Here is a 21,561-nt window from a genome sequence, read left to right on the forward strand (position 1 = left end):
GCACCCGAGTTAGCACAAGAGAGTTGGTGGCAAAAATCATAGGCAATACTTTTGTCAAGGCAGACGGAATCAGAGAACACTTTCTAACCCAAAGATAAAAGTCAATGGACCTGCGCCAGTGTTAGGTGGAACAGAGTTCCTGTTGTCGAGGATCACACAATCAGATAGTTCACGATTCAAGGTTGCCAGGAGTACTTAGATATTGTCAGAAGAGGAGGCAAAATAAGAGGGAAGGAAGAAAAGGACAAGCCTTTAGTGAGGAGAAAAGGGATCACCCTAGTTCCTCGAAGTCGGACACAGTACCTTATTCCTTGAAGATGGTGCCACAGCAGTTGTTCCTGGTAGTTTCCTGCAGACTCACGGTTCCTGGAGCTTCAGTCGTGGTGACAAGAAGGACGACGCCTGGAGCGATCTGCACTACCCAGGGATGAGGCCAGCAGCAGCGGCGTTGAATAAAAGGTGCGCACCTTTAAAACAGGAGAGGCTCTTCAGATGGCTATCCGGACCACTACAGCAGGGTGCAGCGATTTCAACCATGAAGAGGGTCCTCTGGCTGTGGAAGATGAGCTGGTTGACCCCACCAGGCTCAAGGGAAGACGACTCCGGACTGGATCTTCTCTGGTCGTTGAAGGGTATAGCTCAGAACTGCAGCAGGGCTTCACTGGGACTTGGGGTTGCAGCAGCCGTCTTCTTCTAGGTTCCTTGCAGTTCCAGTGGTGACTGACTTCCAGCCCAAGAGTCCTGCCTTTTATGCGAAAATCCCCCATTCACACAGCCTGGCTGTCAATCACCCAGCAAGGGGGGGGATTGTCCGGCTCGGACAACCACCTCAGCCAATCATGGCAAAGTGCGACTTGGGTCTCCATGGAGACCCTGTGCATGGGTGACTACACCCCTCCCTCACATTCAGCCCACCTAGACACCCAGGCGCCAAGAGGAGGGCTTCTCTGCAGAAGCCTGCCAAAAGGCGGTGAACAAAGGCGGCAAACCTGGTTTTATGCGCAAAGTAAAACACAAGAAGGACTTTAACCAAAAGAAATGGCGACTAAACCCAACCGGAGCCAAAATAAAAAGTATTTGGGCAAGCAGGATTAAGTTCGAGGCTACCACAATAGCCTGGAACAATACCACGTTTATATAATATAATCGCGGTAGAAAAGTTAGGGTAGCTGCCACCAGCCAAGTCTAAATGTTAAAAGAGCAAAACAAAGCTCAGCGAGGCACAAACAAAAAGGGGTAGGAGTTAACCCTTTCCAATACTCCATGTAAGGTCTATAGTTTTAAAGTGACTACATAAAGTTAATGGCAACTTTACATGTTTCTGGGGGACAGTAGTCAGCCCCAGAAGAATTCAATCAGTGGGAGTCTAAAAGACAACCTTGTGCTACTGCACTGTAGGTGCTGTGTAAAACGCACAAAAAGTGGGGCTCATGGAGTGGTACAAACAGTAAAAATACACAAGGCAAAACACCGGTAAGAGTGGGAAAAAGGCTCACACTCACCAAATGGAAAAAATAAACTCCAGCAATCCAGCAAAGCTGCTGGGGGACTCACTAGGTGAGGGAAATTAGCCATAGAAGGAGAATTCTCCCTAACAGACCATACCATACATTGCATAGAAAAATGTATGATAATTCCATCTTTCTCATGCATTCATGCAAAGAACAAGTTACTTTCTTACCTGGTAATGTTCTTTCGATGGGATGTTCCGACGACGTATTACACATCTATGACAGGTAATCACCACAGGTGTGCTGCTTGGGAAAAATGTCTGCGTCAATGACGTCGATACGCTGTCCTTGAGGGCCTCCGTCGAGCCGACGTAACTGGATGTTCCAAGTAGGACGCACGACGCCCATAGCCTCAGTTGTCGTTTTTTCCCCCAGAACATGTGGCATCAATCTTCTGCCATTATGACTAAAGAAAGCCTTGTGGAAATGGAAGCTGCAATCGCATAAGAAATTCTGTAGAGGGGCAGGTTGGGAGGGTTCGCTGAAGTATACGTCGTCAGAACATCTCATCGAAAGAACGTTAACAGGTAAGAAAGTAACTTGTTCTTCGAAGGGATTGGTTCCTCCGACGTATTCCACATCTATGACAGACTCCCAAAGCAGTACCAACGTAAGGAGGTGGGAAAAGAATTTAGAATTTTAGAATGCCCAATTAAATTGCAGAATAGAGGACCGCCTTGCCAAAGGCCAAATCTTGCCCATGGATAGAATCCAGGGAGTAGTGTTTGACAAAAGTATGGACAGAGGCCCATGTGGCTGCTTCACAAATGTTACAAATGGGAACACCCCTCTGCAGGGCAGTAGAGGCAGCCACACCTCTAGTAGAATGGGCCTGTAAGCCTACCGGAGGGTCCTTACCGCCAAACGGTAACATTCAGAAATTGCCAAGATAATCCATCTAGACAAAGTCTGTTTAGTAACAGCTTGTCCCAAAAGTAACAGCTTGTCCCAAACGCCTTCCAGCGTATCCTACAAATAGCTGATCGTCCACTCTGAACCGGGACATGCGTGAGATGTAGAAACTTAAAGCTCTCCTAGGATCCAACCTATGGAGCCTCTCCTCTTCCTTACCAGGATGCGGAGGAGGATAGAACGCCGGAAGAATGACCTTCTGGCTTAAATGAAATTCCAAAAACTTTCAGAAGAAAAGAAGGACGAACCCTAAGGACAACACTGCCCTTATGGAACACTGTGAAGGGTGGCTGAACAGAAAGTGCCTGCAACTCACTCACTCTGCGAGTGGAAGTGACTGCAACTAAAAATACAGTTTTCAAGGTCAACAATCTAAAAGGACAAGAATGTAAAGGCTCAAACTGAGCTCCCATTAGGAATTTTAGAACCAGGTTTAAATCCCAACCTGGCACCTGGAAAGGTGACTGTGGGAACACATTAGTGAGCCCTTTCAGAAACTGAGAAATCAAAGGAATTTTAAAATAACAACACTCCTCAGACGAGCGCTTAAACATGGACAGCGCCGCCAGGTAACCTTTAATGGTACCCACTTGCAGGCCATTGTGGTCCAACAAAAGCAAAAAAGACAGAACCACACAGGAAAGGCACATGAAAAAGGATACACATTCTTAACCCTGCACCAGTCGCAGAACTTTCTCCAATGGCAACGGTACAGGGACTTCGTTGCAGGCCTTCTGGCCAAAAGCAACACCTTCATCACATCTTCAGGGAGGTCCCAATCCTTATACCTCAACCTTTCAGAAGCCAAGCATGAAGGTTGCGGGACTTGACCTCTGGATGGCGAACCTGACCCCCCCCCCCCTCCCGTGAGAGCAGATCATCTCGGTAGGGAAGACGGCGCGGAGGGCAGATGGACATGTCGAGAAGGTCCGGGTACCACATTCTCCTGGCCCATGCAGGAGCAATGAGGATCATTCGGGAACCAAACCTCCGTAAACTCCGCAGCACTTGCGGAATGACGTGGACTGGAGGAAACTCTTACAGCAGTGGGAAGGACCACTCCACTACGAACGCGTCCCGTATGGCTCCTCTTGGAGGAAATTCCCGCAAGCAGAATCTTTCGCACTTCCGGTTGACACTGGTGGCGATGAGATCCACTTGTAGGGACCCCCAAAGGGCAAAGATCTCCAGGAGAATCTCCTGAGCCAGTTCCCACTCGTGAGACACCATGCTCTGCCTGATCCGAGCGTTCGCCGCCACGTTTTCATCTCCGGTCAGATGAACTGCCGATATCGAAATTTCCTGCTGGATGGCCCAGAACCAGAGCTGCATCGTGAGAGACCCAGCCCCACCTTTTTGTTGAGGTAGTGCATGGCCACTGTATTGTCTGTCAGAATCAGGAAATTTCCCCCCCCCCCCCACAGCCGGCAGAAAAGCCTTCAGGGATAGCCTGACGGCCCTCAGCTCCAACAGATTGATATGGAGTCTGGACTCCGACTGAGACCAGCGACCGCTGACTCAACGCGTTGGCATGAGCTCCCCATCCCGTGAGGGATGCACCTGTCACGATCGTCACCTCCGGCCAGGGTAGCCAAAATGGAGCACCTTTCATCAGATTGCCTTTCGACGGCCCACCACAGAAGATCCTGGGCGACCGAGGGCGGCACCTGAACTGGATCCGACATCCTGCCGGAGGCTTGCGACCACTGCATCTTGAGAGCCTACTGCAAAGATCTCATCCGCAACCTGGCCTCTGGCACCAGAAGAATGCAGGATGCCATGAGGCCGAGCAACCTCAAGCACTCGAACGCCGGGAGACTCTGGGCATGTTGAAACTTGTACACCATCTGCAGAATGTGATGAGCCCTCACCTGGGGGGGGGCGAACACTGCCCCAGAGATGTGTCGAGTACCGCTCCGATGTACTGGAGCCGTTGGGTAGGTGTTAAGTGCGACCTCTTTAAGTTGAGGGAGAAGCACAGCTTGAGAAGGGAGTGGCAGGTGACTGACAGATGATCCATGACTTACTCGGGAGAGCACGCCCTGATCAACCAATCGTGCAGGTAGGGGTAAACGTGAATCCCCCCTTTCCTGAGATACGCTGCCACCACCACCATGTGCTTGGTGAAGACCCTCAGGGCGGAGGTCAATCCGAACGGCAGGACCCAAAACTGAAAATGCGAGTCACCAACCGCAAAGGAACAAGTTACTTACCTGTAACTGCTGTTCTCCAGCATGGGTCTGGCATGGATTCACATGCTCATGAATATTCCCCGTCGTCAGGCTGGGAATCCTCGGTAAAGAAAAATCAGTATCAGTTTCGTATCAGTATCTGATCTGTCTTTCGTAGTAGTAACCAATCACTGATCTCTGCGTCATACTGACCACAGCCAATGACTGCCCTCTACCTAAGCCCCGCCTCTGGCAGCCATCTTCAGATTTGGTAGCACGTGAAGTGGCAGTATGACCAAGTGAAGAGCCGCAGAGGGGTAGGCGGGAGGGTTCGCATGTGAATCCATGCCAGACCCATGCGGGAGAACAACAGTTACAGGTAAGTAACTTGTTCCTTCTCCAGCATGGGGTCTGGCATGGATTCACATGCTCATGAATATAAGAATAAATAGCAGTACACACATGCACAACCACGGGGGGTGGCAAAAGGCTCAACATTAAGCAATACAAAAAACTCAACATTAAGCATCTCTTACCTCCTCACCAGGCTCACCTTAAGCGAACAGGTTGCGCAGCACTGCTTGGCCGACCCTGGACTCCTCCCTGGAATCCCGATCGACGCAGTAGAATCTCGTGAAGGTGTGCGTCGACCTCCACGTAGCAGGCCTGCAGATGTCCAGCAGGGGCACACCAGATAAGAACGCCGTAGTAGCAGCGATCGCTCTGGTCGAATGGGCTCTCGGACGGCCTGGCAGCGGTCGGTTAGCCAACCGGTGGCAGTGCATGATGCAGCCGGAGAGCCATCTGGAAATAGAAGACTTCGAGAGAGCCTTCCCTTGATTCACAGGTCCAAAGTTCACGAACAGCTGTGATGTCCTCCGAAAACTCTTTGTGCGGTCCACGTATAACTTCAGTGCTCTAGCCACATCCAGCGAGTGCAAAGTCCTCTTGGCCGGCGACGAAGGAGACGGGAAGAAAACAGGTAACACCAGTGGCTCGTTAAGATGGAAGTCCGACAGCACCTTGGGCATAAAGGAGGGGTGCGTCCTAAGCACCACCCTCGAGGCATGGAAAGTCAAGTACGGTGCTTTGGAGGATAGGGCCTGGATCTCTCCCACTCGTTGTGCTGAGGTAATGGCCACCAGGAATGCAGTCTTCCACGACACAAACTTCATCGGTGCGGAGTGCATCGGCTCGAATGGGGCCCCCATGAGCCTGGTCAGCACCACGTTAAGTTCCCACGCCGGGGCTGGGGCCTTCACCGGCGGGAACGACCGGAACAGTCCTTTCATAAACTCTTTCACCAGTCGATAGGACCACAGGGACGTCCGTCCTGTGGTTCTGGTATATCTGGAGATCGCCGCCAGATGAATCTTAATGGAGGCATGGGCTAGCCCAGCCTTTGCCAGCGATGGCAGGTACGGCAGCACTTGAGGGGCCGTAATCCGTAGGGGGTTGATCTTCTGTGCTCGGCACCAGATAGAGAACCTCTTCCACTTATGACCGTAGCATTTGAGAGTCGAGGACGCCCTGGCCTTTGCAAGAACCTCTCTGCAATCGGCCGGTATATCGTAGCCTCCAAACTAGCGCTGCAGGAGCCAAGCCTGCAGGTTCAGCGACGCCGGGTCGTGATGGAAGATGACGCCTCCTTCTCTGGAGAGAAGGTCCGCATCCGCCGACAGCTTGATGGGAGGGGACGTTGACAAGTCCAGAAGGTCCGGGAACCAGATCTTCCTCGGCCACGCCGGTGCGACGAGGATCCTCCTGCACCGGGACCGCTTGAGCTGGTTGATGAGTCGAAGCAGCAACGGCAACGGAGGGAACGCATACAGGTATAGGCCGTCCCAGGGGAACGAGAACGCATCGCCCATGCTTCTCGGCTGGGGAAACCTGCTGGCGAACCTCTTGCACTTCAAGTTCGACTCTGTTGCGAACAGGTCGATTTGGGGTTTGCTCCATCGCCAGAAGAGTTGATCCACCTGATCCTGGCGCAGTTCCCACTCATGACACGTGCGCAGCTCCCTGCTGAGCGAGTCGGCGATGGCGTTTCTTTCTCCTGCCAGGTGGAAGGGAACCAGGAACATCCCCTGGGCGACCGCCCAGTGCCACAGATCCTGTGCCTCCTTGGATAGGGCTGGGGATCTGGTGCCTCCCTGCTTCCGTATGTAAAACATGGTTGTGGTGTTGTCCGTGAAGATCCGCACCACCTTGCCCTTGAGCGACGGGAGGAACGATTTGAGAGCCCAGAACACGGCTCGGAGTTCCAGGACGTTGATGTGCAGGAGTCTCTCCTCCTGGAGCCAGAGGCCTCTTGCGTGGAAATCTCCGGTGTGGGCGCCCAAACCTTCCAGGGAGGCGTCCGTCGTCACAGTCTCCTGGTACGCCGGCGTCTGAACGTCCTTGCCCGCCGTGAGGTGCGCTCGAACGCCCCACCACTGAAACGCCAGCCGGAACACCTCGTTGAGGGGGACCCTGTCTTCGAAGGTGCCAGTCGCCTGCATCCAACGGGCGTCAAGAAATTCTTGAAGAGGGCGCATCCGTAGTCTGCAGAGGCGCACCCGGTAGATGCAAGAGGACATCATCCCCAGGAGGGACTTGATGGACCTCACCCTGGCCACGTCCGTGGCTAGCAGGCGCTGCACTTTGCCTAGAATGGTCTTCGTCCGTTCTTCCGACGGTGCCGCCAGGCGCCGCACTGTATCGAGCTTCGCTCCCAGAAACAGGGCCACCTGCGACGGCACCAGGTGAGACTTTGGGTAATTTATGGCGAATCCCAGGTCTGAGTAGCTGGACGGTCCTCGCAGTGTGTTCAACGGCGAGTTCCCTCGTCCTTGAGCGGATGAGCCAGTCGTCCAGGTAGGGGTAGACGTGAATCCCCTGCAGGCGCAGCCGCGCCGCCACAGGTGCTAGGCACTTGATAAAGACCCTGGGGGCCGACTTCAATCCGAACTGCAGTGCTCTGAATTGGTAGTGGCGTCCCTGGACGACGAACCTGAGGAACTTACGGTGACTTGAGGATGGGAACGTGGAAGTATGCATCCTCCAGGTCCAACGACGATAGAAAGTCGCCTTCCTCCAGCTGTCCCAGTACGTGCTGGAGGGTGACCATCCTGAACTTTTGTGACCTGATGTATTTGTTCAAACGACGAAGGTCCAGGATGGGGCGCCAGCCGCCCGTCTTCTTCCTGACGAGGAAGTACCTTGAGTACAACCCGGAGCCTCTTCGGGACAAGCTCGATGGCGCCTTTCCTGAGCATCGCCCGTACTTCCAACAGCAGTTGAGGGACGTGACTTTCCTTCCTGGCCACAGGTGGAACGGGAGGACACTTCTTCAGGAATTCGATAGAGTGTCCTCTTGCCAGGGTATCCAGCACCCAACGGTCGGTGGAGATGGACTTCCACACGCCGACGAACTTCGTCAGCCGGCCTCCCACCGGGGTGCTTCGGTGGGGGCCCGAGACCACGCCCGGTTCAGTCCTGCTTGGAGGTGGTGGCCTTGCCGCCCTGGCCACCTTGCCGACGGCGAGGCGCTCCCTGCTTGCCGCGACCCCTGTAGGCCTCCTGAGACGAGGAGCGTGCCGCCTGGCGGTAGGACGACGAGCCACCGCTGGATCCCTTGGAGGCACCCTGTCTGCCTCCGGAGCTCCGAAAGGGGCGTCGTTGCTGAAGAGCTCCTAGGGCGCGGGCCGTCTCCGTGTCCGTTTTTATGGCTTGGAGGGATTAGTCCCCGCCTTCCCGAACAAGTTGCTGCCGCCGAACGGCATGTCCAACACCCTGGTCTGGACGTCCTGACGGAAGTCGGTCGCCCGGAGCCAACCCCGTCGTCGTAGGCAAACACCGTTGCCCAGCTAGCAGAACCCGGTATCGGCAATATCGGTTGCCACCGTTATGGCGTGGTCCGACGCCACCTCGCCTTCTTGAAGTATTTCCAGGGCCTCGGACCTCTTGTCGCCCGGTAGGAAATCCAATATGGGGGCCAGCTTAAACCAGAGCTCCCTGTCGTAACGGGCCACGATCGCCAGGGCGTTGGCCGCTTTGATCGTCGTCGCCGCCGACGAAATGACCCGCCGTCCCATGGCGTCCAACTTCTTTCCCTCGCCGTCCGGCGGGGAATTCGACGTCGAGGCTCCTGACCCCGCCGCTTTCTTCTTCGCCGCCGAGACGACCGAGTCTGGCGTTGGCTGGGCCCTGAGGCACAGGGGAGCGGTTTCGGGGACCCGGTACGGTCCCGTTTGGCTGGTGCCGTGGAGGGGTTCTTGAGAATCGACAGGCCCTCCTCCCAGATGTCATCGATTAGAGGCACCGCGATGACAGTCTTCCTCTTGGCCTCCCGGCACTGATAGAGGAAACCTTCCTTTTTCTGCTCCTCCGGGCAGAGCTGGAACAATTCGGACGCCCTGCCGATCATGGCGTGGAATGAGCCAATCTCGTCGGGCGGCGAGGCCCGTGCGACGGGAGACCCGTTCCGTCGTCATCGCCGTCGCCCTCAGAACCCCTCGTCGAGCCCATCGCACCGTCATCTCCTGACTCGTGGGAGGATGAGGAGGTACCTGTAGGCCTTACGGGGGCGAGTGGGGGAGAGGGTTGGGTCCTCCGTCGTTTGTTCTGAGGACTTCCCGACGGGCCAGGTTGCGGGTCCTCCGGCCTGGGCCGTGGGAATCTCGTCCTTATCTCAGAGCATAAGGACTGGATCGCAGACAAAATGGCCGCCGAGCTATCCTGAGGCCTAGGTTCCGGCTGTGCCGGAAGGGAAGGCTGCTCTTCCTCGCCATCGTCGTCTTCCTCGGTTATCTCCCGAGGATCTTCCTTACGGGATCGAACCTTCTCGAATTGGACTTCGAGGTTCCTCAAGTCCTCGGTCAGTTCCTCCTCCGAGGCGGACTCCGAGCTCGAGGAGGCTACCGTGCCCCCCCCCTCGCTTCTTCCATCATGGTGGCCATGACGATGGGCTGAAAAGAGGATTCCCTCCTTGGCGGCAGGGAAACTCTAGTCCCGGAGGCAGTCTCCGCTGGCGGGGTCTCTGCCGGCTTGGCCAGAGTCGCCGCGATCGCCTTGATAGAGGCCTTTGCCTGCTGGGTAGGGGCCTTCACCACCTTAGGTGCGTCCTGGGCCTTCTCCTTAGGGGGAGGGGTGACGCCTCGCTCCCCCTCTTCCGAGATCGGACGGGGCTTCTCCCGAAGCTTACCCGGGGTCTCGGGCTTCCTCTTCCCCGAACCGGAGCGCTGGCTCGTGGTTGACGGTGCCGGGGAAGGCGCGCCCTGCCTGGCGACCGAAGAGCCCGACCTTTCGGCGCTCTCGGAGCCAGCGGACTTGCGGCGCTTGGCCTTGTGTTGGGCCCCCGTCGCCGGGGCGCCCGCACAGGACTTAGAAGCCCACTCGGACCCTTTCTTCTTCTTCTCACCCGTTGAGCCCTTCTCCAACCAGCTGGCGAGACGGGATCGACGGTCCCTCATGGTCCGCTCCGACAAGTTCTTGCAGAACTGGCAGTCCTTCTCTACATGAGTCTTGTCCCCATGAAGACAGTAGAGGCATCACGAATGTTCGTCTTCCTTAAACACATTCTGCAGCCCGCATCCAGGGCATCTGCTTAACAGCTTGGGTCCGGGTGACGAACTCGCGTCCTGGGCCATCTCGAAGTAGGCCGCGAATCTTCTGGAATCCTCCAAGAAGTTGATTCGACGAAATCTTCACCCTTGAGGGGCGTAGGAAAATCCTGTAATGGGTAGCCGTTAACGGGAGTAGAAACGGTGGAGCTTGAGGCTCGATTAACCGAAAAAATGTGAAAATTCACCTGAAAAAATGCGAAACACGCAGTAAAAGCTCGAGAGCTAAGCACAAGGACTCCCAACACTTGAACGTGTGGTAAAAATCAAATCTGAAGATGGCTGCCAGAGGCGGGGCTTAGGTAGAGGGCAGTCATTGGCTGTGGTCAGTATGACGCAGAGATCAGTGATTGGTTACTACTACGAAAGACAGATCAGAAACGAAACTGATACCGATTTTTCTTTACCGAGGATTCCCAGCCTGATGACGGGGAATATTCATGAGCATGTGAATCCATGCCAGACCCCATGCTGGAGAACCTCAGGTGCTTCTTGTGCTTGGGATGAATCAGCACATGAAAGTAAGCGTCTTTGAGGTCGAGAGACACCAACCAGTCCTGAAATTATACGCCAATATTCTGTTAAAATGCAGTCTATGTGCTCTTCGAATTGTTGCAACAACTTCCGCATCCCATTACGAGTTAAACATACTCCATAGCCCTAACCTCTTAAGCAAATCGTAGACTGTTTTCCACAATGTTTTCTCTGTGTTTCCACTGTTTCACGTTTGTGTTCAACATTAGTTTTCACACAGTGCAGTATTAATGGGTAAATTGATAAATTAGAATAAAGGACAGCTACTGAGGCACATTTCTGCTATGTTTTCCACACAGCTACTGCATGCCTTTTTGCAAATGTCATCGATTCCAGATACCAATTGATGGCTTCTTTAGCCAGCAGCTGCAGATGCACTCAAATGGCTGGATTATAATGACGCTGTTTTGGGACGATTGTCCCGGGCTGATATGCTCTTTCGCGGTACCAGTGATAAGGAGCAACTTGACATTGTTTACGGTGGCCTAACACCAAGCTGATGCCGAAGCCTTGCGATTCACAGTGCGTCCAATACGCTTCTTATACCCAAAAGGAACACTGTGACTCACGATAAACATTTGTGGATCGAGAACCAAGAAAGAAATTACCAATGTGGTTGAATATGGCAATCGCCGGATGTTCTCGGAGCGTTTATTGTGAAATAAAAGCACATTATGAATCGCAAAGTATTGCGGTTTCCTTTAAAAATAATGTTTTGTATTCAAAATTGGGGCGCGCTGTGTTTTGAGAGGATCTGTGTTGATATTCCAGGTTCTGCGTCAACTGACGTCAACACTTAGGTGATGACTGGGCGCGTCTGACTACGCTGCTCAGTAATGTCATGGAGATAGGCGGAGAATATCGCTAGGAATGGTGATGTCTGCCTCATGGGCGGGGGATATTATTTAGTGCCGCCACAGCAGTTCACCTTATGGCGATGCAGCAACAGATACGTTTAACACAAGATTGCCACGCCCTGCTGCCTGATTTCTCATGTGTAAAAGTGATGAAAACTACGATAAGGTACATAGGAAATGTTTGTACGATCGATCAACGTATGCTCAAAAACACATGCCCGAACGCTCAGGACAATTTTTGAGCACACTATTCCTTTAATGTTAGGAAAGATTTCATTTATGTGCCATTGTCCCTCCATTTATGGACCCCCCCCCCCCAAACATTTTGCTTTTGTTTGGCTATCCTAACCTGACTTCTTGCAGTGGAGACCAGCCTTCAGCTGAACTCCACTGGGGTTTTGCTCACTTGTTATGGGGAAACTGACACGTCCTTCAGACTGTCAGTACTGGGAAACTATGTTTCCCTTAGTCTTTGACTATGATGGTTGTTAGGGAGAATTCTCTGTTTAGGCTGAATTTCCTAACCTAGTGAGTCCCCCAGCAGCTTTGCTGGATTTTTGGGGTTTATTTTTTTCTCCTGCCAAGAGTGAGACTCTTTTACCCTCACTCTTGGACATGATTTGAGTGTGTTTTCTTTGGATCTAGAAGTGTTTAATGGGCTATGGGGTCTTTTACTCCATAGGGTTTCATGTATTTTTGTGATGTGTTACACAGCACCCTCAGTGCAGTAACACAAGGGTGTCATAGTGACCCCCCAGTATAGACTCCATACCCTGGGACTGACTACTGTCTCCCAGGGCATGTTAAGTCACCATTGACTTTACTAGTCTTAAATTCTGAACAGAACCAGTACCAACCATCATATTGTGGACGTACTGGCTGGGGCAATTCGATTGCCCCAGGGTCTGTTGGTCGAGGGGGCACGTCTCCGCCCCCCCCTGATCGAGTTTTTGCTGGTGGCAGTGGATACTATTTATATTCAACCGCAAATATTTTCCTATGGGATTTCCCATTGTTTTAGGCTACTATCTTTATTTAATTATTTACGGTAGCCTCGAACATACCGCCGGTTTATTTAATTAATATTAATTCTCTGGTTGGTATTTTTTGCCAAAACTTGATTCTAAAATGGCGTTTGTGTTCTCTTCTGTGACTCCAAACCAAGTCGAGCCCTTTGTTCCACTTTTTGGCGGGCTTCTCCACAGAAGTCCTCCAAAGTGGTGCCACTATGTCTGGGGTACTTCGGAGGGGTGGAGGGGAATTTAGGCACCCTGGACTGAGTTGCCTAGGCAACTCAAGTCGCACTCCGTCCTGATTGGCCCAAGTGGTGAGCCGGCCGGCTCACCACTTAGCATGTTTGAGTGACAGCTAGGCTGAGTGAATGGGGGTTTGCTGCATAAAAGCAGGGCTTTGGGGACTGGAACTTCAGAAGTCGCCACAGGACCTAAGAATCCGACGAGGGAGAAGCCGAGCCGACCTGCCACGACACCACTACCGGTGGAGCCCTGCTGGACCGTCTCACCACTTTTTCCCAACGACAGAGGAGATCTCCCGCCGGAGAGTCTTCTTCCTTTAACTGGTGGGGATAACCAGTTTCACCGTCTTTCCGCTTTCCCGACGTATCTCGTGGCCGCCTTGCCCGTGCCAAGCACCTCGGCAACCGGGATACCACGTTTTACCACGACCGCGAGACAAAGGTACCACCTTTAACCGGAAAACTCCGCGGCTGGTTTCTGCCCTGGTAGTGTAACGACCTTCATCTTTCCTCCAAGTCGAGATCTTCTCTTCCCCTGGACGACGACGTAACTTGCACCCACTACCAGGAACAACTGCCACCGGTGGAGGATCCTTCCCACTTAAAGTACCGTGTCCAGCCTGGCTTCCCTTGCTACCGACTGTACGGGGTAGATTTAGCCCCTGGCTTTCGAAACCTGGGTTAGCCTGGGACACCTTGGCTAAACTTTTATAAGCCTCTCTAAACGCTTTTCTGAACCCTCTGCAAGATTTTCTAAGCCTAGTGTAACTATGTGATCTTGGGCGCATTTGTGCTCTGCTCTCTCTAAGAGTGGGCCCAGCCTTTGGACTTTGGCTCACCAGTGACTTTTTGCTCTCTGCCTTGCTAACAGTGTTCTGGAATCGTAGAGTGGTGTACCTTTTCATATTCTGTCTCCCCCCCACCCCCCTTTTCCACAAACTTATTAGAGTGCAATCTAGTTAAGCGCTCACCTCTGTATGAAAATAAGTGGTGTTTTACTGTGATTTTCTAATAGGGGAAAAAGGGGTGTATATATCATAATAGTAACTGTTTAGAATATTTTACAATAAGAGTGCTGGAGTGTTTCAACTGTGTGTTTTTAAATAAATAATTATATACATACTTTAATACCAAAGCCCTGGTCAGTGTTTGCTTGTATTATTGTATCCGAGTGCCTATTGAGCATACTTTGCATACTGCCTAACTCTTCTTGAGGGAAGTCTGACTGCTCAGCCACAGCTACCAGGTAAATCTGGGTGGTACAGACTGCTACCAAGTGGGTTTACTGCCAACACCTGTAGCCTTAAATCTTTTGCAGTGGTCCCTAAGGGAACTGCACAGGTTTCTGCCTAACAATGGTAACTTTTTAACAATGTACAATGTACTTTCCAGTACCGGGCGCTGGGGTCCCTTTTTGTTTTATGGGCCTAGACACCCTTGGAGGATTTTCTGGCGATTGTACAAGTGTGCCCGGGACGAATTGGTGGCAGCAGTTACTTTTATAATGCTTTACTTCTTTTCACTGAGTTAAACAACGTTTACCACGTTTGGTTCAAGACAGTGGCCAGGTCCGAAAATGGCCGAGCCACAAAGACTTTTGTTCTGTCCCAGGGACATGATGTCCCTTGCCTTGACCCAGGTTGATTAACCCAGGTTTTCTTCATTTGGGCATGGAGCCTCCCACAAAAACCAATCTCTTTCACAGGCTTCTGTCTGTCACGTATGTGTGCCCAGGAAGTGGGCTGGGACTGTCCCGTGCCAATCCACACCACTGCTGCCAGGATGTCTGCAGTGCCTGAATGACAGACCACCGTGGGCTGTGATCGGTCCACATCTGGGATGCCTGCAAGAGAGCAGATCTTCTACTGGATATCCTTCATGTGGGCGCAAAGCTAATCTTGGATAAGAGAAGGGGCTCTGCAGACATTCCAGATCGATCAACTGTGTTCTCACCGAACCACAGAAGGAGCCAAGTCTCCTACACAAAGAAACTGACCTGTGAAACCCCCCCCCCCCCAGAGACACTTTGGAAGGTTTTGGCACCCTTCAACTTCTGTTTCATCAGACCCCTGCTTTCTTCTTCAATCAAGAAGGCCTGCCAATGCACTTCGACCCTTTGGAGTAGTGGTAACAACTTCTTTCGGCGCCATCTGCTTACCCACCGAAGGAGCCCCTTTGGCAGTGTTCCTGGGCCATCCAGTGAACTGTCCAGCTCTACCGCAGGGTACAAAAGTGAACAACTATGGCGAGTTTCCTGCTGAGATTAGTATTTTATATGGTTTGGTTTGCAGCACCGTGTCTCTGAATCACTGTGACTGACCAGAGCTTATGGTAAATTAAGAAAAACAGACAGTTTGGTGCGCTCCAAAATTTGCTTTTGATTAGTATTTTATTTGACTGTGTTTATTCTGTTTACACTCTGTATTGCATTCATACAGAGTGGTTTTCACAGTTATCAGAGTTCGGGAGGATATCTCGCGCTCACACCAACAACTTCTTATGAGACCTATTATCACTGTTGTTAAAATTCCTCAAGATAGGTTCAAAAAATCCTCAAGTTACATAACGCTTGTCAGTTCAATATATTTTAATTTTTCTTCCAAAGTAAAGAACAGCCGACACGTGTTTCGACCTTTGGTCGTTATCAAGGCCTCTCTATGTCAATTAGTTATGTCTTCCATCCCTATATTGTAGACCCTGAAAATCTATGTTCTAAAATACCATATGTTCCAATAATCTTTCACCTTTACATGGGCTGAATCCCAGAACCTCGGTTCTGGGATTCAGCCCATGTAAAGGTGAAAGCCAATTTTGGACCTAAAACATTTCGAACCTAAAGATTATTGGAACATATGGTATTTTAGAACATAGATTTTCAGGGTCTACAATATAGGGATGGAAGACATAACTAATTGACATAGAGAGGCCTTGATAACGACCAAAGGTCGAAACACGTGTCGGCTGTTCTTTACTTTGGAAGAAAAATTAAAATATATTGAACTGACAAGCGTTATGTAACTTGAGGATTTTTTGAACCTATCTTGAGGAATTTTAACAACAGTGATAATAGGTCTCATAAGAAGTTGTTGGTGTGAGCGCGAGATATCCTCCCAAACTCTGATACTCTTGTCTACTTTGTACAAATTTTGTGGGAAGTTTGAGGGAGTGATATCACTTGCTGCCGACCCCCCCCCTTTTTTTATTTTTTGAAGTTCGAGAGTGGAAAATAGCGCACGCAATTTGATAGCGATCCCACAACACTTGGTATTTTGGTTTTCACAGTTGTTTCATAATTTCAAAAAGATACATTCTTGCAATTCAAAAAGTCAATCCATGACATTAAAATTCAAAAAACCATTTCTTGGCAATGTTGAGATGAAAAAAGAAAAAGGTCCCCTTTAAATCTTGGAATTCAAAAATGCCCTTTCTTGGCAATATTTCAAAACAGTAAATATTCCCTCAGGTCTAAATTTCCCCCCTAGACGTGTTTCTCCATCCCTTGGGATGGTTCATCAGGAGGGTTATAATGATCTGTTTTGTTGTTTCTTCTATTCAAAGCATATTTTTCCTTCAAAACATAATTTTTGCTTCAAGGAATCCAAATTTTCAAATGTTATCTGCAATTTATTTAGTTGTGCTCATGTTTCTAGTGTTTGGCTGTTAGGCAGTCCCTCATGCCTTTAGCTAATTATAGCAATCATTAGCCCACTTAGGTTTCTATAGTAAAAGATTCCTTATCCTTCTTTCTGAGGCTGTATGTTAGTTCCGATCGTTGTTGTAGATCAGCTCTACCACAGGGTAACCCGCAGCACTGCTGCCGTCTCAAGTGCAGACCCGAGACTTGGGACATCGCCTGCTTGTGCTCCCGTGCATTCTCCCGCCAAATTTTGCAGGCCTTGCTTCTCTGGGTGCTGGATTAGGAGAGTGCATAACACTGCCTGCATCCACGATTCCCGAGTCACTACATGGTGGTGACGGTCGCTATGGATCCCCTGCTGTTCCGCTCTACTGTGCCCTGAAGCCACCTGCACCGGGATTTTCCCCATACCTCCTTTGGAAGCTGAGAAAAGGCACCTGTCCCGTCACAGACGATCATTCTCCACCGCAGCCGCAGAGAGCAGAAGGGCCGCAAAACTGCAGGGCTCGAACCTACTAGTGACCTCGATTAAATTGGCAAAGTTTGGTCCGTACTGTGCCGAGGGTCGGTGAGTACTAACATCACTTACCGGTGGCCACCTGGCACAACCAATCACTTTTACGCACGAGTATCCCATAAAGGTATTCGAACTTGGCTGGGTTAGCCTGCACTCCCTAGCTATTCTCGCCCTTTGAACAACGCTCTGCCGCCAAGGGCAGGGCCTACTTGAATAGTGGGAACCAATTCTTCATCGGCTCAAGCGCCTTCCTGACTTGCTACAGCCTTTCCAAGAAGACCTGCTTTTTGCTCCTCTATGCGATTGTGCGTTTTTACGCACAACTGTACAGTTGAGCACAAGGCTCCACTCTTCTTAGGGTTGAACTCTAAAGTTAGGGAACGAACTCTGAAGATTTACCCAATGCCCTTTGTGTGCTAACTTAACCGTCTCTTTACAGGTTATGGTCTTTTATCACTAAAATGCATTAGGCAATGTAATGTATATGTATTGTATAGTTTAAGCATTTGTGTGATCACTTTTTTTCTCATTGCTAAAGTTACCCATGTCTCTCCTGCCCTACAAAGCCTTCACTGGCTCCCGGTTTAAGCACAGATTAAATTCAAATCCCTCTGTATCATACACAAGGCTATCTGGGGTCGTGGACCACTATCTTCAACGCTTTCTGACCAAATACTTTGCTTCTAGACTCCTCCGTTCCTCCGGCACCAACTCCCTGCGTGTTAAGCGATTTGCTAAACAAAGAGCTTGTGGGCAATCATTTTCCTCAACTGGCTCCCTCCTGTGGAACAGCCTCCCTCTCTGCATCTTGAGCAAGACCTCCTTAAATTACGGAAATCCTCAAGACATTTCTGTTTACCTCCTTCTCCTCCCCTCTTCCCTGCTAATCTCACAGAGACATGACTGATGCGCAGGGCCCTTATGTGTCCTAGGGACCATGACACCCCACATCGCTCATCCCAGCCCTGTTCTTTCTATTGCATTTACTTGGCTCACCCACTCATCATTGGCTGCACTTACGTCCTTCTCCTCTTAGCACTTACCCTGAGCATCAAAGCACCTTATCCCTCACACCCTCCCCGTCTGCACTTGCACGTTCTGAACACTTACAAGGCACAGTAGGTTTGTCTCCCCTTCCCTTATTCTCATTAGTTTGTACTATTATTGCAATTATTTATCCTTGCTGCAATTCATGGTCTTCCCCCGTGCCCACCAGGTTTGCCCTGTGAGCGCTTTGAAACAGTTTTGCTAATTGTTAAGCGCCTAATAAGTGACCAATAAATAAATAATTGGTCCGGACGACAATAAATGTAAAGATATTTTTCATATACACTTGTCTAAGAGTAATTTGTGGTTCATTGCGATGTGCTCATTGTGTGCTTCCAATCACTCTCACCCCTCCTGAGACTTAGTCTTCACCGCCTGCCAAGCTACCTAGATTGGTCTGGCTTCTGCAGAAGGTTCACCTGTTTCACTAAACCGAGGGTGGCCGCCTAAACTTATGCCCACCAGGTCAGAGTTTAGAAATCCATCTTAACCTTTAACCGCTAAAAAAAAGCCTGTAATTTGCAAGGAATCCTCATTCCAGATTGGCTGAACCGTGGATCCAGGGTGCTGGACTACAGTAAATATTTCTTAATTTCTTAGTGGATGATATACAGCAGATACTCAACAATAGTCTGCTGTAGATAAATGTTGGTCACAAATATACATTGAATTCAAGGGCATGGAAACAAGTTTACACGTGTTAATGTTTCTTGAGAAATACATCAACAATATTCCCATATGACTAGTGCATAGTAATCTGAAACATTCTTTACTAGTGTCATCACAGAATTGAATACATTGACATAATACCGTTTTGAATGTATTACACACAGTATGGTCTCAAAAGAAAATGTAGCTGCAACACAACTGGTTATATTTCCCCCAATAGGAGCTGTGCACATTTGGTCTTGCTTTAAAGGCGGTAACTAGGAAGGACCATTCTAAAACGAGGATGATAAAGAAGTTAGAGGCGTACAAATGAAAAGGTACATGGTAATGTGCAGAAACACCAGGACCTAATGTGTAGGAGTGGCAGTGGAGGCTGGATGGGGAACTGAAGAATAGTGTAACTTGTCCAATTTATAGCTCCTATTAGAGAGCGGGCACATAACACTGGTTCATTTTTAGCGGTTACCTTGCATCACACTCACAGTATATACCAGGTTGCAGGACATAACGCAAGGCACAAACAAAGCCTAATTTCATTTAGCTACCATACCGTTCTTCCATCCTTCAGTTTTATCGTGAGCTTGCCATCCTGGAAAACAACAGACTTCACAACTGCTTCAGGCATAACATTGACTCCCTCTAAAAATGCAAAGAAAAAAAATATTTAAAAACCGAAAACACACAAACTTAACTACCGATTGTCATAAGGCGTGCACATGTAAATCCAAGATGTTATAAGGGCAAGGTGGCGAGACAGCGTGCTTTTTTAGAAATGGCAAGATGAGAATTTTAAACAAGTCTGCATTTCTAGGTGGCGCTGGATAATACACAAAAAAAGTATCCCTCTGGTGTGTCACTCTTGTGATATATTTAGGCAAGCTAGTGGCACTCCAGATCACTTATCAGGTGGGATGGCTGATCTACTTGTGGGATATATTGACCCACTCCACAGCATTGCACCACATCACCAAACTGCATTTGCGCAATAAACAGCAACCTGGCTGCGCTGACTCCTGTGCGCACCCGGACCTCAAAACTGCGTTTTGGCAGCAATGGAAAAAGAAATGGCTGCATAATCCTACCTAGCACACTTCAGGCAAGATGGAACAAGAGGACACACTGAAAAAGTATGCCAGTGTGTTGTGAAACATAAATGGAATCAAGTTAAAAGGCAGCACTGCCATTGCTGCAAAAGCCAAAAATCCCCTGGAAAATGAGACATTTTCACCCTTTAAAAATGCTGTTTCGATACCAATTCATCTGTTCATTCTGAAACCAATGTGATTAAAAAGGCCTTGTCATGTCCAGGATATTTCACTGTGCTTCACCAAAACCAGGCATAATTCCTGAGTGACAGGCCCAGTCAAACAAACTCAGAGAAATCAATAAGCAACTTCATTTTCAATCGCACGGGAATACACGTTTATTTTTTTCCAAAAAGTATCCAGGCTCAGCAGAGCCAGGTCAGCGTAAATGTACCTATACTTTAGATACAACTCCTGCATTCAAGGAAATGATTACAGCTGCAACAACAGTATGGGCATCTGAGGGAGCTGCCAAATCGAATTTAAAGAAGGAAATGCTTTCAGTTTTTAAACACATGTGGAAAAATGGGCTTTGCCGACTGAAGGAAAAAAATGGCCTTTTAAATTGTTATTGAAAGTCTAAAAGGGATTATGTTAGTGGTGATAATACACAAATAGGCTATCAGGTTTGTTTAATTCAGGACCCAAAATAAGAAATTAAAGAGTTTAAAACACATGGGCTGGATTTGCAAGCTCTAAAAAAAGCCAGTCATTCCAGTTGCCAGCCATGAAACTTCCCCAAGGAAGGGAGATGCACCATAAATCCAGGACACGCAAGTGAAAATTGTAAGCTTGAAAAACTTTGCAAGAAAGTTCACACGCTCGTCAGACATACGTCTGTGCTCCAGGCTGGGACAGCAACAGTACTGGGACACTCACCTGTCAATGGTGAAAGGGCAATAAAACCTTCAATTAAGATGAGAAACCCCCCACTTTGCCTTGAAGGAAATGACAGTTGGCAGCAGTGGGAGGAAAGAAAAAAAATGACCCAACAAAGGGACTGTCTTTTGGTGCCAAAGACTATTTTATAAAGAAACTTTAAAGACTTATTTCTGCAGCAAGAATTAGCAAAAATGTAAAATGTACGCAGTTTCAAATATAATTTGATGGGTTTTCTTTTCAAACTTGATAGAACTCATTGCCGCATGGGGAACAGAAGTTACAAAATCTGACATATTACAAGGAAAGTATTAATGTTGCAACCATAAAAATGTGTACACATCCCTGGGGATAATGCACACCTGTGTATAAAGTTAGGGAATTTTAGGCCACATCTTTAATGTGTAAAATCACCAAAATGCATCAGAAGGGTGAAACAAGGTCCCACAGACTTGAGGATTGGACTGATCTGTGCTGCACATAATATGTAACCTCTGTGTATAATTTGCCAAGAGATTGCAAGTGTATAAATGTATGTTTTTGGCAAAATCGGATTTTAAGTAAAGTAAATGTGGGAGTTTTTAGACATTGTTAAATTCACCTCATAAACCTGACATCATTCCCTTGGAAATCCAACTAGCTGAGAGCGAGGCAGAGACTAGCACCCTTGCCCAATACCTTTGTTAGGGGTATGTTTAGTGAAGCCTGCCCCAGTCATATACTTGGATGATGTCACTAGGCATTATAAATAAGGGTCCCTGACAAGACTCTAGACATACACTCTTCCTGATTTCCTGAGCTGCGTTCCTGTACCCGTCATCTTCCTGATCCAGATCCCAACTACAAGGCCAAAGCATTGCTGATCCTACCCCAGGGTCCACTGC

General features: G+C 49.4%; 1 protein-coding gene across 5 annotated transcripts in view; it reads right to left on the minus strand.

Moving 5' to 3' along the window:
* AIFM1 (apoptosis inducing factor mitochondria associated 1) overlaps positions 1 to 21,561 on the minus strand; it is a 909,880-nt gene that overhangs the window by 229,157 nt on the left and 659,162 nt on the right. For all 5 annotated transcript variants that reach the window (XM_069613095.1, XM_069613094.1, XM_069613093.1 and 2 more), the window contains one exon: positions 19,264 to 19,352. In XM_069613095.1, coding sequence (XP_069469196.1) covers positions 19,264 to 19,352 — 89 coding nt within the window. The remainder of the gene's footprint in view (positions 1 to 19,263; positions 19,353 to 21,561) is intronic.

This window comes from Ambystoma mexicanum, chromosome 5p (assembly GCF_040938575.1).
Source record: "Ambystoma mexicanum isolate Mex_15411 chromosome 5p, UKY_AmexF1_1, whole genome shotgun sequence".
Taxonomy (NCBI): Eukaryota; Metazoa; Chordata; class Amphibia; order Caudata; family Ambystomatidae; genus Ambystoma; species Ambystoma mexicanum.